Source organism: Notolabrus celidotus, chromosome 5 (assembly GCF_009762535.1).
Source record: "Notolabrus celidotus isolate fNotCel1 chromosome 5, fNotCel1.pri, whole genome shotgun sequence".
NCBI classification, from domain to species: Eukaryota; Metazoa; Chordata; class Actinopteri; order Labriformes; family Labridae; genus Notolabrus; species Notolabrus celidotus.
In genome coordinates, this window is record NC_048276.1 from 7,672,182 (window position 1) to 7,692,114 (window position 19,933).

At 41.8% G+C, this 19,933-nt stretch overlaps 3 protein-coding genes across 3 annotated transcripts in view; 2 read left to right on the forward strand and 1 right to left on the reverse strand.

Moving 5' to 3' along the window:
• Positions 1 to 1,123: 1,123 nt before the first annotated feature.
• Positions 1,124 to 14,526, forward strand: kl (klotho). The gene is made up of 13 exons (XM_034683891.1): positions 1,124 to 1,857; positions 3,454 to 3,884; positions 3,968 to 4,047; positions 4,149 to 4,311; positions 5,192 to 5,297; positions 7,728 to 7,877; positions 10,790 to 11,025; positions 11,148 to 11,343; positions 11,580 to 11,758; positions 12,305 to 12,412; positions 12,513 to 12,618; positions 12,818 to 12,944; positions 13,498 to 14,526. The coding sequence occupies exons 1-13, from the start codon at positions 1,141 to 1,143 to the stop codon at positions 13,830 to 13,832; spliced, it is 2,934 nt and encodes a 977-aa protein (XP_034539782.1). The 5' UTR covers positions 1,124 to 1,140; the 3' UTR covers positions 13,833 to 14,526.
• Positions 14,527 to 15,885: 1,359 nt separating this feature from the next.
• On the reverse strand, positions 15,886 to 18,707 carry rfc3 (replication factor C (activator 1) 3). The gene is made up of 9 exons (XM_034683274.1): positions 18,486 to 18,707; positions 18,078 to 18,215; positions 17,914 to 17,981; positions 17,708 to 17,805; positions 17,129 to 17,310; positions 16,890 to 17,026; positions 16,703 to 16,801; positions 16,551 to 16,620; positions 15,886 to 16,455 (listed from the first exon to the last, which is right to left on the reverse strand). Exons 1-9 carry the CDS (start codon positions 18,570 to 18,572, stop codon positions 16,264 to 16,266), a joined length of 1,071 nt encoding a protein of 356 aa, XP_034539165.1. The 5' UTR covers positions 18,573 to 18,707; the 3' UTR covers positions 15,886 to 16,263.
• Positions 18,700 to 19,933, forward strand: part of stard13a (StAR-related lipid transfer (START) domain containing 13a) — an 84,892-nt gene continuing 83,658 nt past the window's right edge. The window contains 1 exon segment of the mRNA XM_034683273.1: positions 18,700 to 18,763. The gene's annotated coding sequence lies outside the window, so the exon portion shown is untranslated.

The window sequence follows — 19,933 nt, forward strand, 5'->3', positions numbered from 1 at the left end:
TTAAAGGTATAATGAACCTGTTAAATACTGCCAAATTCATCTGGATGATATTCACAGTTTCATTGATGTAATTCAAATTTTAAAAAAGAAAGAAAGGAACGACTCAAGCTTAAAATCACAGCTGACAATTTCAGATATCGCCCCTTTTTATCAGGATAGTAGTGATATGAAATGATAAATATAACATTTAACATTGGAGAATCAGAAAGTAGGGGATAGTTTGGGATTTTTGCTTGAAAAACTACCTGGTAGTTTATTTTATCATCAATTAGTTTCTGTCCTCTGTCGATGGATCTATCATTCCTTCCACAGTATGCACTGTTTGCTTTTTTTTCTTTTTCTTAACACTTAATTTTAAACATTTAATATTGAAACCAAGGATGTAGTGATCATACATAAAGATAAATCACAGACCAATTGAGGTCCACTTTGATTTGAGTAATTTTTGTATTTATTCCAACTTACAAACACACACACACACACACACACACACACACCATGCAGCTGGCTCCAACCTCCTCAAATATGTATGCAGGTGCCGTATGCACAAACATGACTGTTGGTTAGTTTCCAGGTAACCGAGCTGAAAGCAGGAAGATGAGTAGTAATATGTCCAGGTGCAGCAGCAGCAGAATACACAGACTCTGCTGTTTACATATCTTCTCACCCCTCTTAACCCGCCTGCACGTGCTCCTGACCCAGCTTGATCCAGTGAAAAATGCAGATGAGTTTCTATGTGACATTAAAGTGTGGTTATGAGATTACCTCTCAGTGGAGGATGTTACTGAGATCATATTAAGACTTCAGCACCTGGGTCTCTCTCCTGTTCTTCCCCTCTTAATGGACAACAATCAAATTCATTCAGATTCTGAATCAAACATGAGCTGTCCTATTATATATATTATATAACACTGCAGACTAATGCTTCCCTGCTTTGGATGAGATGGATCATTGGGGCTCCTGACATCATGTTGTGCTTGGAGACCTTGGTGCGTCAGGTGCTTTGGCTAATAATTGATAGATTTGGAGAGGCGCATGTGGTGGGTTCACAGCTGGCTGGCTCTCAGTTGAGTCTGCTGTGACTATGGTTCAATGAAGACCAGAGTCAAAAACTGGACACCAAGTTCTGACACCAGAACCATGAGTCCTCTGCTCGCCCTTCTGACATGTCTCGCCTTCACATCTTCGGCCGCTAAACCCAACGCTGGTTTCAAAACGTGGGGGCGTTTCAGCAAGCTGCCCTATCCAGGAGACAAGGCTTTCCTCTACGATACCTTCCCCAAAGACTTTATCTGGGCGGTGGGCACAGCGGCGTACCAGGTGGAGGGCGCGTTTGAGAAGGACGGGAAGGGGCTCTCTATTTGGGACACTTTTACGCGCGGTGGGACCCGGACTGTCACCGGGGACGTGGGCAGCGACAGCTACCACAACATCCAGGCCGACATCCGAGCCATCAAGCAGCTCGGGGTCAGCCACTACAGGTTCTCCTTGTCCTGGTCCAGGATCTTCCCAAACGGGACCCGTGGGAGCTATAATGAAATCGGGACAAACTATTACCGGAACCTGATCAAGAGGCTGAAGGAGTCCCGCGTGCAGCCGATGGTCACGCTCTACCACTGGGACCTGCCCGATCACCTTCAGCAGACTATGGGGGGCTGGACTAACCCGGAGATGGTGGACATCTTTAAAGACTATGCTGACTTTTGTTTTCAGACTTTTGGGGAGGATGTGAAGTTCTGGATCACCATCGATAACCCGTTTGTGGTGGCGCGTCACGGGTATGGAGACGGGACGGTCGCTCCTGGGATAAAGAATGACCCTGATCTTCCGTTTCGGGTCGGACACAATCTCCTCAAGGTGGGTGGAGGACGACAGGTTAAAGTTTCAAGTGTAGATACCAAAAGTTACTTTTAATAAGTTAAAAGAAAAATTCTAGAACCAAACAAAGACCCTCCTTGACCAATAACACTTAAATACAAAATATCTAAAATGGCAAGAAACAGTTTGTGTACACTTCTAATGAGTACTGTTTTAATTTTATAAATTAAATTAAAGGTGCAGTTGGTAGGAATGGGGTAAAAAAACAATACTTTTTTTGTGCTAGGTTTGGAAAAAAAGTCATAATACCCATCAGTACTCATCAGTAATTGAAGTAATTTGAGATTATGGCAAAATCTCTGTTTTTCAATGCCTTTGTATAAAGCAATGTTATTATTCCCCTCATCCCGTTATCAGGGACCAATCAGAGCTACTCTCTGACCCTCTGTCCTGATTGGTTGTTGGCCCCTACTAGGTCGTCCTAACTGGCTGGGAAGCCGGCACTACTTCCTCATAGAACACACATGAGAAGTAGGGGAAATCTGGTGGGGAGGGGTCGTGTTGACATTCGAAATCTCTCTCCGAACTGATGTTTGTATCTCGACTACCAACAGCGGCTTGGAGTCTTCCACATTACATCAGATAAATGGGATTTGTATGGAAATGTTTGTAAGAGAGGTCTATGGAATACAAACTTTGGTTTCCAAAAATTAGAAAACAATGCAATATTTCTATTCAAAATGTATAATAATGAATAAAAGGTTAAGTAAGGTAAGTAAAAGTATCAAAGCTCCTGTGAGGAGTTATTGACTGGCTATGGAAGCAACTTAATTTAATAGTGATGCCTCTATAAAACTTACAAAAGCAAATAATACCATCAACTTAAAGACTGACAATTTAATTTTTTGATTGTTGATGCCTGGAACTGTTAAGGGTTTGTGTGTACAGTGGTGTACTCAAGTTGTTTGAGGGGCAGGGGCGAAATCAACAAACAGGGAACCTCCTTTCAAACACTTACAGTTTAGGGTGAATTTAAAAGTACTGATTCAGCAGTAACAAAGAGGGGGGTCTGGTGGTCCTTCCCAAGAAAAAAAGGAGCATCTAACAGTGAATTTCCTGTATTGTGATGATTATTTTTGTGGGTATTTTTTTACATTAAGTTTAATAAAGGGGCACATAGAGGGCACTCTTTCATGCGTTTTCCAATGAAAGGGCACCTGAGAAGGCAATTTATAACATTGAACACAAACAATCAATCAGCTCTAACTATAAGCTTTATCAAAAAAGAGAGTTTAGAGCCTAATCTTTAAAGGAGAGAGATCTTAAAACAAAGGTCCTTGTAGGGTACTAGTACAAAGGTAGAGTGTATATATTTATTTCTACCATTGCTTTAATACTTTTTTTATGTTTTAAATTCTTTTTTAATCTTCTAAGCTGACATCTTTCGATGATGTGTCTGTCCTTAGCTTTGGTGTGTAAAGGTCTGTCAATAACTGATTAAATGTAAAGTTGTGTTAGTGTTTGTACTTCATTAGTCCAGAGTAAAGCTTTTTGAAATATGGTTCAGCTGATGAGTTTTCTTTCCTTATATCATCCTCCTCTGTCTCACCATTATTCCTTTCTCTCCGTCTCCAGGCTCATGCAGCCGCCTGGCATCTCTACGACCAACATTACCGCCCCCGTCAGCAGGGCAAGCTGTCCATGGCTCTGGCCTCCCACTGGATCAAACCCAGCCGCACCCGCCTGGAGAGCCTTCGAGAGTGTCAGTGCTCCCTGGACCACGTCCTGGGCTGGTTCGCCCGACCGCTCTTCACAGACGGAGACTACCCCCCCTGCATGAAGGCCAGGCTAGGCTCACGTCTGCCGTCCTTCACCGAAGAGGAGAGGGAGTATGTGAATGGGACAGCGGACTTCTTTGCCCTCTCTCATGGAGCAGCTGTCAGCTTCCACCTCATCAACGATAGCCTCAAGTTCGGCCAGCTAGAGGATCTTGATCTGAGGATGCTGCTCTACTGGATCAACGCCGAGTACAGCAGGCCGCCTATATTTGTGGTGCAGAGTGGCTGGTAGGTGTAGATGTTGATTTGTGTTCTTCTTGTTTGTTTTTCTAGTGATGTCTGAATCATGCTTTCACTGCTGCTCAACACAGGTACGTCCTCAGCAACACTAAGACAGAAGACTCTAGACACATGTACTACCTCAAGAGGTTCATCGCAGAAGCTCTGAAGTGTGAGTGAAGCCAAAGTCTGAACATCACATTCCTGTATCTCAAGCAGGGAAGAGTTGTGTTTTAAATCTGTGCTGTCCATCTGTCTGTAACTGTGTCTCAGCGATCGTGATCGATGGAGTAAATGTGATCGGATACATAGCCTGGTCTCTGATAGACGGCTTCGAGTGGCACAGGGAATACAGGATACGACGGGGACTTTACTACGTCGACTTCAAAACTTCTGACATGAAGAGGGAGCCAAAGACATCTGCCACTTTTTATAGGTACGTGTCTATGGGAGGTAAGGAGGGTTTCATAAAAGACAGACTGAAGTATGCAGATTTGAAGATGCAGGTTCAGATGTGGATGCAGAGGTCTTAAAAAACCTTGTGTCCTGATTACCTGTCCTGATTTGTAACAGAGCACATTTGCTGTTTACACGTATCTGTAACCAGTGAAGGATTTGAGTACAAATCACTACAACTTTAAAGTACCAATTTTAAGCTTTTTTGCAATCTTGTCCTTTTGGCTTGATTACTGTAATGCACTTTATATTGGAGTTAGTCAGTCCTCCCTTGCACGTCTCCAGTTGGTGCAAAATGCAGCACCTCTTAACTGGAGTACCTAAGAGGGAGCACATAAATCCAATCCTGGCCTCCCTCCACTGGCTACCTGTGCACTTTAGAGTCCATCTTAAGATTCTTTTTTTGTTTTTAAATCTTTAAATGGTACCTCTCTGAGCTCCTTCACCCCTACGCTCCTGCTCAGTGCCTCAGGTCAGCTGATCTGCTGCTCCTGGAGGTACCGAGGTCAAAGCTCAAAGAGGATAGAGCTTTTTCTGTTGCTGCTCCTAAATTATGGAATGAGCTTCCCCTCCACATTAGACAAGCCTCCTCACTGTCCATTTTTAAAACTTGTCTTAAAACCCATTTTTATGCCTTGGCTTTCAACCCTGCATGAGACTCTGCTCCTGTTTTAGTGTTTTATGGTTTGATTTTATTTATTGTTTATATTGTTTTATAGTTTTATGCCTGCTTTGTTTGTCTATTTATGTACAGCGCTGTGTTTCAGCTGTGGTTGTTTTTAAAGTGCTTTATAAATAAAGTTGAGTTGAGTTTTAAAACTTAAAACAAATTTAAAATTCGGTTTTTATTGTTCCTAAAGAAATGTCATCCAGAAAAACGGGTTCCCAGAGCTCCCAGAAAACCAACCTGCACAAGGGGTGTTCCCATGTGATTTTGCCTGGGGGGTGTCTGCCAACTCCATTCAGGTATGTACACATACACTACTTACAAAAAAGTTAGGGTGGATACCACAACTAAAAATGTCAACATCTCAATAACTTGTCATGTTTCCTTGAGAAGAAATCACAGCTTCTCATCAAGAGGATCTGCCCTCAGGTCATTCAGGTTCAGGGTTACGACCCTCTACATGACGACTCAGTACTGCTGGTGATGGATTGTTAGGGTGTGGTCTTGGTCTCATGATGTCAGAATGTGAACAGCATGATGAAGAGGATTGTTAAAATACAAACCAGAACATTTAGAGGTCGATTATGGATCAGAACCTTGTTGTGACTTTTGAGGTTGATCATCTTGTTAGTCTCATCTAGTCGCCAATTTCGTTGTGAAGGACCTGCTGATGAATGACAGGGTACACACGCCATCATGTCAATAAACTGACATTCACAATAGAAGATATTTGCTATGGTGTTTCCAACCCTATTCAATATCAGAGGTCCTATTGTAGAGATCCAAAAACAGATGTAGGATCAGTGTTTGGTTTTTTTCATATAACTATATTTATGAAATCTTGAGCTTATATAACATACACTACTCTCAAAAAGTTAGGGATATTTGACTTTCTGATTACATTTATGGAAAATATAAGAAGTTCATGCTACAGTGATATCATATCATGAAAGTAGTGCATTCAATAGAAGCATAAAATGGTAATTACTTCGTCTCGGACAATTTATTTTAACAAAAGCTAACAGCAGTGATGGGTATACCACAACAAAAAATGTCAGTGTCTCAATAACTTGTCATGTGTCCTTGAGCATCAATTCACAAGTCCACTTATTGTCTGCTGAGGTGTTCCTCTCTTCTTGAAGAGCTGCCCCCAGGTCATTCAGGTTCTGGGATGCAGGGTTCCGACCCTCCACATGATGACTCAGTACTGTTGTTGATGGATTCTTAGGGTGTCGTCTTGGTCTCATGATGTCAGAATGTGAACAGCATGATGAAGAGGACTGTTTAAATACACACCAGAACATTTAGAGGTCCATTATGGATCAGAACCTTGTTGAGGTTGATCATCTTGTGAGAGAACAGCATGTTGTGCAGTAAGTACTGAACATTGGACAGATGGACATGTGCAGAGCCGGCCCTAAACGACTTGGTGCCCTAGCCTAGGCAAGATTTTAACCAACTCCAACAATCACATCACATATACGCTGACCGACAACTGACATAAAGCTTTATGTTTTACACGTTTCCTTTGTTTTAAAATAAAAATGAACTCTAAAAGAAAATTAATGAAATGGTAATAACAGCGATATTTAGCAGGAAAATAATTATACAATTTCAAAATGCATAATGTAATAGTAGTAGAATTTATTCAGTCATTATATAACACAATCATTTTCACAGTACAGACACTTTCAACAAAGAAACAGTAATGTATTAAGTGATGACCGAAAAGGCAGAAGCAAAAAGGTTTATTTAAGCCTTGCCTACATTTTCTATCTAATAAAGCGAACAGCTTCCAAAGTGTAAAGAAAACAACAACAACAAAGCAAAAACAGGTAAATCATGAACACTTAAAGACTTCAAAAACTGCTTTGCATACCATTATTTTTAAAACCAAAAGTGAATCACAAGCTTTTAAATGTTTACTGGCATCATTCCGCAATTTAATCCAAAATTAAATTTGATAAAACAATATATTTTTTCCTATAATCTTCACATTTTGTTCCTCACTCATTTAGCGGTGCCACTATGGTTGGCTGGCGTCCCTAGCATTTGCCTATACTGCCTATGCCACGGGCCGGTCCTGGACATGTGCATTCAAAAGTTTAGAGAAGGTCAAATTAAGTTCATATGTAAAGGTTAAACTGCATTTTAGGTGCATTCTGAATTTTCATCAGAGAGCCGAATATGCCTAACTTTTTGTGCATGTCTCTGTTTGTGCCAAAATGAAGAGCTCTGATTTCCACTGAAACATGATGAGAGTACTTCCTCACACATGAAGACACTTGAGGAAACATTAACTGTGTATTAACTTTGGTTCAAAGTCTCAGTATAAACTTTAATATCTAGCCAAGCGTGAGCTTCTGTTGACTCTGCAAAAGTGACAGGCGACATTGTTTTCAACATTTGGTGCAGTTATCAGACATTTTTTAGACTCTTTAAATATATATATTTACTTTCTGAGTAATTCTTCTCCTCTGTGTCTAAGTTCATTACTATTATTGCAGATTTCATGGTGAAAGTCCAGTCTAGAAACATCCACAATGATGAGTGATGAATCCTCTCTCTTAATGATAAACCACACAACCTTCCACCGTCTGCCGAGCGGCTCCAGCTGTCCTTATCTGTTTGCCCCATTTTGCCTTTATTTGCGTTTGTGTTGTATTCAGTAAATGCAGTGTGTGACTGAGTGAGTGAGGGCATGTTTACGCTTCTTCTTCATGTCACAGGTGGAGACTACACCCACCCTGTTTGCAGACCCCAACGTGTATTTGTGGAACATCTCCAATAACGGGGAGCTGATGAAGCTGGAGGGCGTCGGTGCTCCACCTTTACGGCGACACGCACGTTGTGCAGATTACGCCACCATCAGACAACAGGTGATTAACTTTACATATTTAAAGACATTCTCTGTAATTAGTATGATGACATCTTTTTTTTAGACTTTGGAAACATATTTGTAGATGAATGTCCGTCAGAAAAGAGAAAAGTCAAACTGAGTGAGTGGTATCAATGCCTGACTTGTTAGCTGACAGGCTGCAGAAGTGCACTGGAAAAAATGCCCCTCCAAAAACAAGAAAATAATTTTATTTCAAGGTACTTTTACCTTGAAATAAGCAAAAACAATCTGCCAATAGAACAAGTGAAAATGTGCTTAAAATAAGACGTTATATTTAGAAAACTGATCTTAAAATGAGCAGGGAAAACTTATTTTAAGCAATATTTTACCAGTATTTTAAAGCTTAGTGTCTCAGAATAAGCCAGAAACGCTAACAATTAGTATTCTTTCATTCAAAAATGGAGTTTGGAATAATACATTTCATGTCAATTTCTTCCTTTGAGATATATTCACCTTAATTTGAGTTGTATTATAGCGGCACTTCTCTAGGTTTAAGACCATCTTGTACTTGAAATAAGATGAAAAAGTTTAATTTGAGCATTTTGAGATATAATGTCTTCTCATAGTGAGCTGGATATACTACAGGGTTCCCACACGTCCTGGAAAACCTGGAAAACAGTTGACCAGTTTTCCAGTACTGGAAAACACCTGGAAAATGGGAGAAAAAATAAAATGTCCTGGAAAATCACAGATAGTCCTGGAAAATGATTCCAACATGGCTGCGTTTGACCTGACCCTATTAACAAAACACATCCCCATTCATTGAAAGTTGAGTGCACACTGTGCTGGAAAAGACAGCGACACTGCACAACTTTATTCACATCTTTTCTCCTTCACTTCATAATCATGCATTCATAGAAAACGGGGGTACGTTGTTTATGTTTTATGGTACATTTGGCTCAATTACCGTACTCTAGCTCAGTTGTTCTCAAAGTGGGGTCCTGGGACCCCTGGGGGTCTGCGAACCATAGCGTGGGGGTCCATGAAATAATTTGAATACATTTCTAGTAAATCATAAAATTGTGCTGTGTCATTACAAAACAGCATACACCATTGTTATGATACCATTTGGTGGCTTGAAGGGATATGTGAGTCTTGCTGCTGTTAATTTTCTGAAAGCGTTGAAGATCAATTACTTGAAAAGTATAAATGCTGTCATGTTGAGTCCAGAAGGAATGAAATGATCCTCTGTTTTAAAGTATACATGTTGTTAGGGTTAGGGTTAGGGTTGAGATTAGGGTTAGGGTTAGGGTTAGGGTTAGGGTTGAGATTAGGGTTAGGGTTGTGATTAGGGTTAGGGTTAGGGTTGAGATTAGGGTTAGGGTTGAGATTAGGGTTAGGGTTGAGATTAGGGTTAGGGTTGTGATTAGGGTTAGGGTTAGGGTTGTGATTAGGGTTAGGGTTAGGGTTAGGGTTGTGATTAGGGTTAGGGTTAGGGTTGAGATTAGGGTTAGGGTTGTGATTAGGGTTAGGGTTGAGATTAGGGTTAGGGTTAGGGTTGTGATTAGGGTTAGGGTTAGGGTTAGGGTTGTGATTAGGGTTAGGGTTAGGGTTGTGGTTAGGGTTAGGGTTGTGATTAGGGTTAGGGTTAGGGTTAGGGTTGAGATTAGGGTTAGGGTTAGGGTTGTGATTAGGGTTAGGGTTAGGGTTAGGGTTAGGGTTAGGTTTAGAACCAGAACTAGACTTAAGCATACAGAACCAAACTCATGCAAACAGAACCAGAATCAAGAACCAGAATCAAACTCAACCAGAACCGAACCAGCACCGAACCAGAACTGAACCAGAACAGAACCAGAACGAACCAGAACCGGAACTGAACCGAACCAGAACCGAACTAGAATCGTACCAGACTTGAACCAGAACCGAACCAGAACCAAACCAGACCCGAACCAGAATCGAATCGGAACCGAACCAGAACCGAACCGAACCGAACCAGAACCGAACCAGAACCGAATTGAACCAGAACCGAATCGAACCAGAACCGAACCAGAACCGGAACCGAACCAGAACCGAACCAGAACCGAACCAGACTTGAACCAGAACCGAACCAGAACCGAACCAGAACCGAACCAGACCCGAAACAGAACCGTACCAGAACTGAACCAGAACCGAACCGGAACGGAACCAGAACCAGAATCAAACTCAACCAGAACCGAACCAGCACCGAACCAGAACTGAACCAGAACAGAACCAGAACGAACCAGAACCGGAACTGAACCGAACCAGAACCGAACTAGAATCGTACCAGACTTGAACCAGAACCGAACCAGAACCAAACCAGACCCGAACCAGAACCGAACCGGAACCGAACCAGAACCGAACCGAACCGAACCAGAACCGAACCAGAACCGAATTGAACCAGAACCGAATCGAACCAGAACCGAACCAGAACCGAACCAGAACCGGAACCGAACCAGAACCGAACCAGAACCGTACCAGACTTGAACCAGAACCGAACCAGAACCGAACCAGAACCGAACCAGAACCGAACCAGACCCGAAACAGAACCGTACCAGAACTGAACCAGAACTGAACCAGAACCGAACCGGAACGGAACCAGAACCGAACCAGAACTGAACCAGAAACGAACCAGAACCGAACCGGAACCAAACCAGAACCGTACCAGAACCAAACCAGAACCGAACCAGACTTGAACCAGAATCGAACCAGAACAGAACAGAACAGAACCAGAACCATACCAGAACAGAACCAGAACTGAACTAGAAATGTCTGGGTTCAAATCTGCTCTACAGTAAAGTTTCCTTCTATGTCCTTGTTATAAGTCCTGTCCAACAAACAGAGTACACTCTCTAACTGTGCTGCATTCATGTTCTGTCATCAGGGTGTTACAAGTTGAAGTTGTGCCATGCTCACTCCCCTTCCTCTCTTCAGGTGGATGAAATCCGGCAGGTGGGGGTAAACCACTTCCACTTCTCGCTCAACTGGTCCGCTCTGGTTCCCCTAGGCAACGTCACTCACCCAAACACCACCCTGCTGGGCTACTACCGCTGTTTCACCCGTCAGCTGCTGCAGGCCAACGTCACACCTGTGGTCACTCTGTGGCACCACACACGCCAGCGCAGCAGCCTGCCAGCCCCACTGGACACCTGCAACAAGTGGCTGAACAGGTCAGATGATCCAGAGATGATGACCTGAGGCTGCTCTTTGATACATGGGGATGAATTCTGTGCCTGATAAATCTGCAACCCTTGTGAGTTATTAAATAAGTGAATGTGACTTAATTTCTCAGGGAGACTCCAGAGGCGTTTGCAGAGTATGCCAGACTTTGTTACAGAGAACTCGGGGCCCATGTGAAGATGTGGATCACCCTGAATGAGCCCAATGATGAGATGGTGACTTACCAGGAGGGGCATCAGATGCTGCGGGCGCATGCTCTGGCTTGGCATGCTTACGACAGTGAGTTCAGACATGCACAGGGAGGACAGGTCAGTACACCTGCAGTGCTGGGACTGATTGGACTCAAAGGAGTACTGGGATTTATCATTGTCTTTAATCAAAGCCTTCAGTATTTAGAAATGCTTCAGCTACAAATGCTAATTCCAAAACATTGCTACCCTCTGATGCAAGACCAGAAGACTTGACAATGCTTTTTAGAACATGTTAATAAATGCATAAGATGATATGGATAAGAGTAACAGGTATACTTTGTGTTGTGTCTCAGGTGTCCCTGGCTCTGCACATGGACTGGGTGGAGCCAGCCTTTTCATTCAGCCGTGAAGACGTGGAACCAGCCAAGAGAGTTTTGGACTTCAGTGTGGGCTGGTTTGCAGAACCCATCTTTGGCAGCGGGGATTATCCACTGGAGATGAGGAGCTGGCTGCGTCAGCTCAACTCACTTGAGTACTCACATCTCACTCTTTCTACACAGTCACAGTTTGTTAGCCTTGGAATCTGCATTTTCTGTTCACAGTCACAGAAAGAAATGAGTAACAGAGAATTCAGCCTCAGAATGATCTTGTTTTGATATGGTTTGGATCCCCCGTCAGGCAGGTTCCTGTCTGTGTTGAGTTTGCATGTTCTCCCTGTGCATGCGTGGGCTCTTTCCGGGTACTCTATCTTCCAGTGATGGGTTTCTGTTAAATGAAGACCTTTCAGGGATGCATGCATCTTCAGGAAACCTGCAAAATACAGTACTTCCTAATCTTCACTAGATTAGATTATGCATGATCAAGTCTTGATTTTGAACCCTGGGCTGAGTAGAATGGAAATGTAATCAATGAAACATGGTTGGATATCAGTTTTCAAGCTTACAGAGCGCTCTGGCATTCATATGTAATATCACAGTAAATAGTTAACTAGTCTGAAGCTAAATTACTCCTATTTACCTTTTACAGACTACTGTTGTATGACGTCCTGTTTCATCTCTTCTGTGTTTTAATTCCACAGCCTGCCAGTGTTCAACGAGGAGGACAGACAGCTGGTTAAAGGCACATATGACTTCTTTGCCATCAGTCACTTCAGCACGAAGCTGGTGACGCACGCCAAAGAAGACCCGTAAGAAGAAATCCTCTTAGTCTACATATTGATAAAAGCAGGGACCAAAACCAAGATTTTAGATTTAGAAACAGCTTCTGCACCATCTTTCTCTCTGCAGGTACACCTACACAGATTTGTTAGAGGTCCAACACATGATTGACACCACGTGGATCATGTCCCCGAGGCCTGTGGTACCCTGGGGCCTGAGGAAAGCTCTCAACTGGGTAAGACTGGAGGGTCTGAGTCACTGTTGTACCTTACCTTGTTTACCCCAACGCTGCTACTACAGCATCACGATCAAACACATCTCCCCCTCCAGTTTGAAATTAGGATTCTCATTTCTCTTCTGTAGTTCCTAAAAGATAGAATCATGGCGTGATAAGTTCCATTAAAACTTGTTATATTTCCCTCCTGCTGTCTAAGGTGAAGGCACATTACTCTGATGTCCCGGTCTACGTGATGGCTAACGGGGTCCAGGAAGACCCAGCCCACTTCAAAGACAGCCTAAGAGTCTACTACCTGTACAACTACATCAACGAGGCACTGAAAGGTGAGGCTTCACACAGGAACATCTGGACTCTTTTACAAGCTGAACGTTGTTATGATTGTGTGTGTGTGTCATTCAGAGTGATCAGTGTTTGAAGCTTCTCTCCCTTCAGGCCTCAGCACAGTTTAATGATTAGTCAGGTATTAGGGCGACTGACCCCTGAACGGTCAGCTGACTTGGAGCGCACACAAAAATATCAACACAGATACTCACTCTCCAGCTGATTACTGAGTCAAGGTTACTCACTGCCCTGGGATCTGTCCTTGTGGAGTTTATTTGATCTCACTTTGAGGGGACCGTCCTGTCACTCTTGATGTGCTCACAGGATCATAATGTTATAATGTTGTAGTGCTCTCTGTCACCACTGGATGGCATCCAACTTCAGAAAACAGTCTGTTTATTTAGCCTTACATTTAAATTATACAGAAGTGTAAAAAAACTGCTCTGTTTTGTCTATGTGCCCTGCCGTTTGTGAAGCACTTTGTAAACCGTGATTTTTAAAAGGTGCTATGTAAATAAAGGTATAAATGGATGAATCCTCTTGTTCCTTCCTCAGCGTACACTCTGGACGGCGTGAACCTGAAGGGTTACTTCGCCTACGCCCTGAGCGACCAAAGGGACCCAGGCTTCGGTTTGTACGGCCAGGTCCAAGACGAGGTCATCGTCAAGGCTTCGCTCTCCAATTATCGTAACATCATCCAGCACAACGGCTTCCCCATCATGGAGGCTGAGCCCCAGCAGTGTCCCAGCATGCCTCAGCCCTGCACAGGCTGCCAGGAGCTGGTCAGGAAGCCTTTGGTGGGCTTCCTGACTCTGGTGGGCTCAGGGATGCTCATCACTATGGGCCTCGTTATCTACTACACAGCCAAGAGACACAAAGAGTATTACTGATGGATGCGACTTTGGGGTTGTGTCTTGTGAATGACACAAGAAGGAACAGGGATTCGTTGTTTTCTGGAGTGCAGTGTAGTCCCTGAATTATTGCACTTCTTTTGACTTTCTCATTAAATTAAGCTGCTTTATTTAACTTATTTGACTAACTTCTTCTAATTCTAAGTTTTATCACTGTAACTGAATAGTATGTTGTGTGTGTTTGTTTAAAAACCTGAGGTAACTTTGACAGTAAACAAAACATAAACGCTGAAAGACGCTTTCTGTTTTAACTTTATTTTAAAGACTCAATTTAATCAGGCTGAAGAAATCCTCGAGTTAAAATTGTTTTATAAATGACTTCATGCACATCTTGACTGAAGTCTTCCTCCAGATGAACTCTAACCAGAGTGAAGTAAATGGAAAGAGGTTGAAAATTCCTGAAAAAGTCCTCCTGGATCAAGAGGACTTAGAGTGCATCAGATCTAAATGTCTTAACAGTCTAAGAAATCTAACTGAGGTGGGGTTCATCTGTCACATAAACATCTACTCTGATGTAGGGAGATAAAAAACATCAACAAGTTATCACTTTATTCTTTTGTACTTCAACACCAACTGCTTGTTTTGACCATAGACGGTATAAATAATGGACGTTGTATCTGAGAATAGAGAAATTAACTACTCAGACCTAAACTGTTTTTTGAACCAGACTGTCAACATGTTTATTTCTGCTGTAAAGATCATCTTCTTTGAATTGCTGTGTATGTGGTTTCTGGTGTTTCTGCAGCCAGCCTCAAGTGGACGCTCGATGAACTGCAGGTTATAACACTTCTGCTTCATATTTCAAGACCGGGGGTTGCCGCTTGGTTTTGACATTGTACTTAAACATTTCTGAAATGACCTCCTCCACGTTTTGTAGCTTTTCCTCATTCTCTACAATCCTCGCCTCAGCTTCGTCCAATCTTGAGTTTGCCTTTGCATTTTCGTCTTTAATATCTTCTCGCTGTTTTGTGTTGTCTTGCCTGAAATCCTGTATTTCTAGAAGGATCAGAGTCAGGTTCACGGGTTCTTCCTCTTCGTCCACTCCATCTCTCTTGTTGCTAGTCCGATTACTGCTGTTGCTGCAGTCCACTGGTTTAAATATACTTTGGGCAGGTTCTTCATTCTTAAATTTAGATGCCATCCTCGCCCCTTTCATAGTAAAGCTTGAAATGCAAAAATACTTCAAAATTGTTGACTTTAGGGTGAAGTTATTTCACTGTTGTCGAGAGGGCTTTTCTTGTGCTGCCATCCCCTGTGACCCAAGTCCCTCTTTGACCTTATACTTTAGTAAATTTAAAGATGATCACTAAAAGGGTTTTTCAGTTTTTTTGAGCTCTTGCACTCCAACATAAGTTTCCCCATGGAGCTAAGAGAAGAAATCCAAACCATACCTGCCTGTATGGTTTCACCCAACAAACAAAAAGACTATCTTAAGTTTTTTTTTTATTGAGTTTATTCTCGCTAGTTTTTGCTGATTGTGTTCCTAACTCACAGTAAACTTCTTCACTAGATTTTTTTTTCATGCATTAGATTTCAATCTTGGGGCGGCTGTGGCTCAGTGGTTAGAGTCGGTCGTCTATCAATCAGAAGCTTGTTGGTTTGATCCCAGCTCCTGCAGTCACATGCCGAAGTGTCCTTGATGAAGACACTGAACCTCAAATTGCTCCCGCTGTTTTTCCAGAGGTGTGTGAATGTGAAGGAAAGAGATTAATACTGATGGTCCCTCACTTTAACAGCCTCTACCATCAGTGAGTGAATGGGTATGAATGGGTGAATATGACGAGTAGTGTAAAAGCGCTTTGAGTAGTCAGACAGACTAGAAAAGCGCTCCAAAAGTCCATTTACACACCATTTTAACAACCCTGGTTTGATTGAAGCTAGTAACCTTTGTAATTTGTAATCCCCCCCCTTCTCTGTCTCTCTGTGTTTCTGCTACACTAAATAGCACTGTTAGCTGCACTGAGTTCAGGCTCATGATTTCAGAAGACGTGCTATATCAAGGACTCTGTAAATGAAAATTTAATCCACTCACTGATATTTATCGAGCCAAACGCCCTTAAAATATTTATTTATATTTGAAGGAACATATCTTGTACTTGAAGGATATTGACGATACAAATCATCACCATCTAACATCAAAACTGCTCTGTTTGGATTATCTATTATACACCACCAGAGTGAAAGTTTACAGAATGTGTACAGTGCTACAGTTTGGGGCAACAATCCACCACTTTATAAAGCAACAAACTAGAAATCGATGAAGAGTTATGTTGCAGTGTGCTGTGTCAATGTGACCACTATGCCTCAGAGTCCAGAGATAAATCTGTATGAAGTCTGCTGAAAGTCTTGGTGCACAAAGAGCGAGACATCAGAGTAAGGGAGGGCTGTTTGAGCTTCTACTGAAGTGCATTCAAAACATCATGGCGTCCAGACCGTCCTCCATGAACTTCTTGTAGATGGCCATGAACTTGGCGACGAAGGCCTCCAGGTGGTAAATAGCTTTGCTGCCCAGCTGAAGTCTGTGTTCGTAGTAGGCCGCCATGTGGGCCACCTCTGTCTTCAGCTGCCCGTCACAGTTACTCAGCAGCTCTGTCACCAGACTCTGTGAGTGGACAGGAAGAGGGGAACTACAGATCAATCCTTTAATTATTACTTCGAATGGTTTTAAAAGAGATGGATGAGGTGTAGCAGCGTTACCTTCATGATGATGTCAGGGGGGATGCAGTGAGTCAGGAGCTCGTACAGCCTGGCTCGAACTTCCAACAACCTAACACGAAGATTCATCTGTTAAATATCTTTACACGTCTCATCAGTTTGATCATACTGCTGATAATCTCTGCCACTGTTACCTCTGAGGACTCTGCTGGCTCACGATAGCATTAGCCGTCTCCCTGAGATACACCTCCCAGTCCGTCTGTGGGACGTCTTGGTCTGCTGAGAATGGATACCTGGAAAAGATTAACGTCATGTTTCACTTCCACACTAATCAACAGATTATGCTGAAGAGGAATGATAATACGCTATGTGACGACTCACTGCTGCACTCTGCAGGCCTCGCACATCAACAGGGCTTTACGAAGGTTGCGTCCGGACTTCTCAGAGATCTGCTTGGCCAGTTCAGGTGGGAGGATCAGACCCTCCTTTTTACAGACTGACGCCAGAACGCTGCACACCTGATGAACAGGAAAACACAGAGACAGAACAGAAAGGTGAATACATGATGTGACTAATATGCAACTCATTGAAATCTGAGCTAGAAATTGGATATGTCTTGCCTCTTCTGTGCTCGGCAGAGGAACTCGGATAGCCAGACAACGGCTCCTGATTGGTGCGATGACTTTGGAGGTGGAGGTGGAGCAGAGGATGAGGCGGCAGGTGCCCATGTATTTCTCCATCGTGCGGCGCAAAGCATGCTGTGCGTCCTTTGTGAGTCGGTCCACCTCTGTGAGCAACACAACTGAGAACAGAAGTTTGACAATTACTACCAGAGTGACAGATCGATATTCTAGCTTTACAAGGCGGCATCTGAGGAAAATAGTTTAAGACTGTTGACCAGCGCCTTTAAGTTCAAACTGACACTATGGCTGCATCTCAAAGCTCTTAACTTCAGTCTCCTCTCTCTTCTCTCCTGAATTTCCTGAGGGAACTTCCCAAAGGATTAATAAAGTATCTATCTGTCTATCTATCTATCTATCCTCTGCCGAACCAGAAGTAGTTACTTTAAATTAAGTGGCATCCCAAAGCTCTTAACCCTACTCAAAGGACAGAGGATGGAGGAGACTGATCGGAGGAGTGATGAGAGAGGAAACACAAGAACAGACTTCACTGAAATCTTTACCATATGTCTTTCCTACCTTTGAACTCCCTCTGGGTACTTGACTGGATCTGCTGAGACTGAGCCACGGTCTTGATCAGCTCTTGAATCACGACACGGTCCTGGTTCCCAGCATCACTATATGACAAATAACACCAATACTTGAGTCCAAATAAAATCTTAAACCCTTATTTATATTATTTGAAACAACAGATCAGTGATGCAGGAACATAGAAAAACCTTTACCTTGGGTTAACTTCCAAGTGGTAGTTACTGGCTATTGTGTTGATCTCAATTTTCTTCTTTGAGGGAGCCTGAGGAGGAGAACCCCAAAACATGAATGCAACTGATCTTTAATCATACTCTTTGATTATGGAGGAGATGTCTGTTATAACTGTGTCCCCTCTCACCACGATGGTTTGGTGCTCTATGCGGAGCTTCTCCACCCCGGCTCCATACAGCTCCCTCAGGAGACACATGATGCGGGTCTTCTTCCCCGCGCCTGAAGGGCCGTACACCAACAGGTGAGGGAAGTCTCCACATTGAACCTGGAACACACATTTACAAAGAGGTTTGCTTTATGACAAACTGAAGGAAATAGTCAGATTAATCTCGTAATGGTCGCACTCAAAGAACATGACATATCTGGGTTTCTGAGTATATATTTTACACTTCAGTAAATGATTTCACTTCATAAACATTATCTATAAAGGTAACCTCTGCATAACTGTCATTAATATCAGCCTTAATGCAGCTCTTGTGTATGATGCTAATGCTAATGCTAACAGTCACTACCTATTATAAGTATGTTCTCTCACCAGGTTCTTCAGTTGAGCCGCTTGCTCTTTGTGATAGTCGAGTTTCCCGAGCAGGGTTGGTCGGTATTTATCCACCCACAGACTCATTTTGTGATGGTTTTAGTAACTGTTGTTGTCCTTGTTGACAGCAGACAGGCAGCCCTTCACTAGCTCACTTTTCTCCCGCGAAATATTTTCTTATCCTGCTGTTTCCGGTTTCTCTACGGCGAGCGGAAAGGGTAAAAAATGTGAGCGAAGCGAAGGGCAAACTTTTGTTTCCTCGTGAAACCAACAAACCTGTGAGTACATTTTATACACTGTCATTTCCTATTTATCTAAATGATATCACTAAGATATTCTTACCAGTATCCTTTTGAATTTGTATTTTGATTAAAAACGTGTATTATTAGTTTTATTCAGTTGTGCCCACCTTGTTCCTGTCATTCCCAATCATTAGCCTACTCTCTTACCCCCAGTGACAAACATTTTCTGACATCAATGTATAAGCAGAGATTCATGTGCATACAAACCTATGAAACAAACCAGGATATTTTGTCTAGCTGATTGAAAGCCTAGCTGAGGCCTGCAAGGTTAAACCGGGTTCAAACAAACATTTTTGAAAGCAAACTCAAGATCTTACTTTATTTATTTGTTATCCAGTTAAAATTTGAGTCACTTTCTAAAGAATATACTGTCACATTTTAAATGATTATAGACAGATATATATATAATATTTATGTAGTTATTTATTTTTCTTTAATTTATTGTGAAATATAGTTTTTTCTTTTTGGTTATTAATTATTAGATCATCATTGAATGATTGTTACAGATTACCTCTCAGAATTTTAATATTTTACTGTGTTACTTTGCTGTATTTACTATCAATGTAGTATATTAGTTTATTTTACTGGTTTAATATTTTAGTGTTTCTTTATTTTAGTAATTTATTTATTTATTTATTATGTAGTTCAAATTTTAGTCATTTTTTAAGTATATACTGTCTTATTTTAAGTTAGTGTAGACACATTTAAAATATTTATTCAGTTAATTTGTATTATATATTTATTTTTTCTTTAATTTATTGCGGATTGTTTCATTATTTATTTAGTTATTGATTAAATCGTATCATTTCATGATTTTTATAGATTACCTCTCATCATTTTTATTTTTTTTTCTGTTTTACTTTGCTGTATTTACTATCAGTGTAGTATCTTAGTTTATTTTACTGGTTTAATCTTTTAGTGTTTCTTTATCTTAGTATTTTATTTTCTTTTGGTGAGTTTTAATCTCTTATTTTACCTCCAGTGTTTTCTCAGTTCATCAACAACTTCTTTTTTATTTATTATTATTTTTGTATTACTTTTATATTTTGCATAAATCATGATATTAACCTTACATATGGATTGTGGGGTTGGTTTGGGGTTTGGGGCGATGTGGTTAGGATTAGGATGCAGGGATAGGGGGGTATT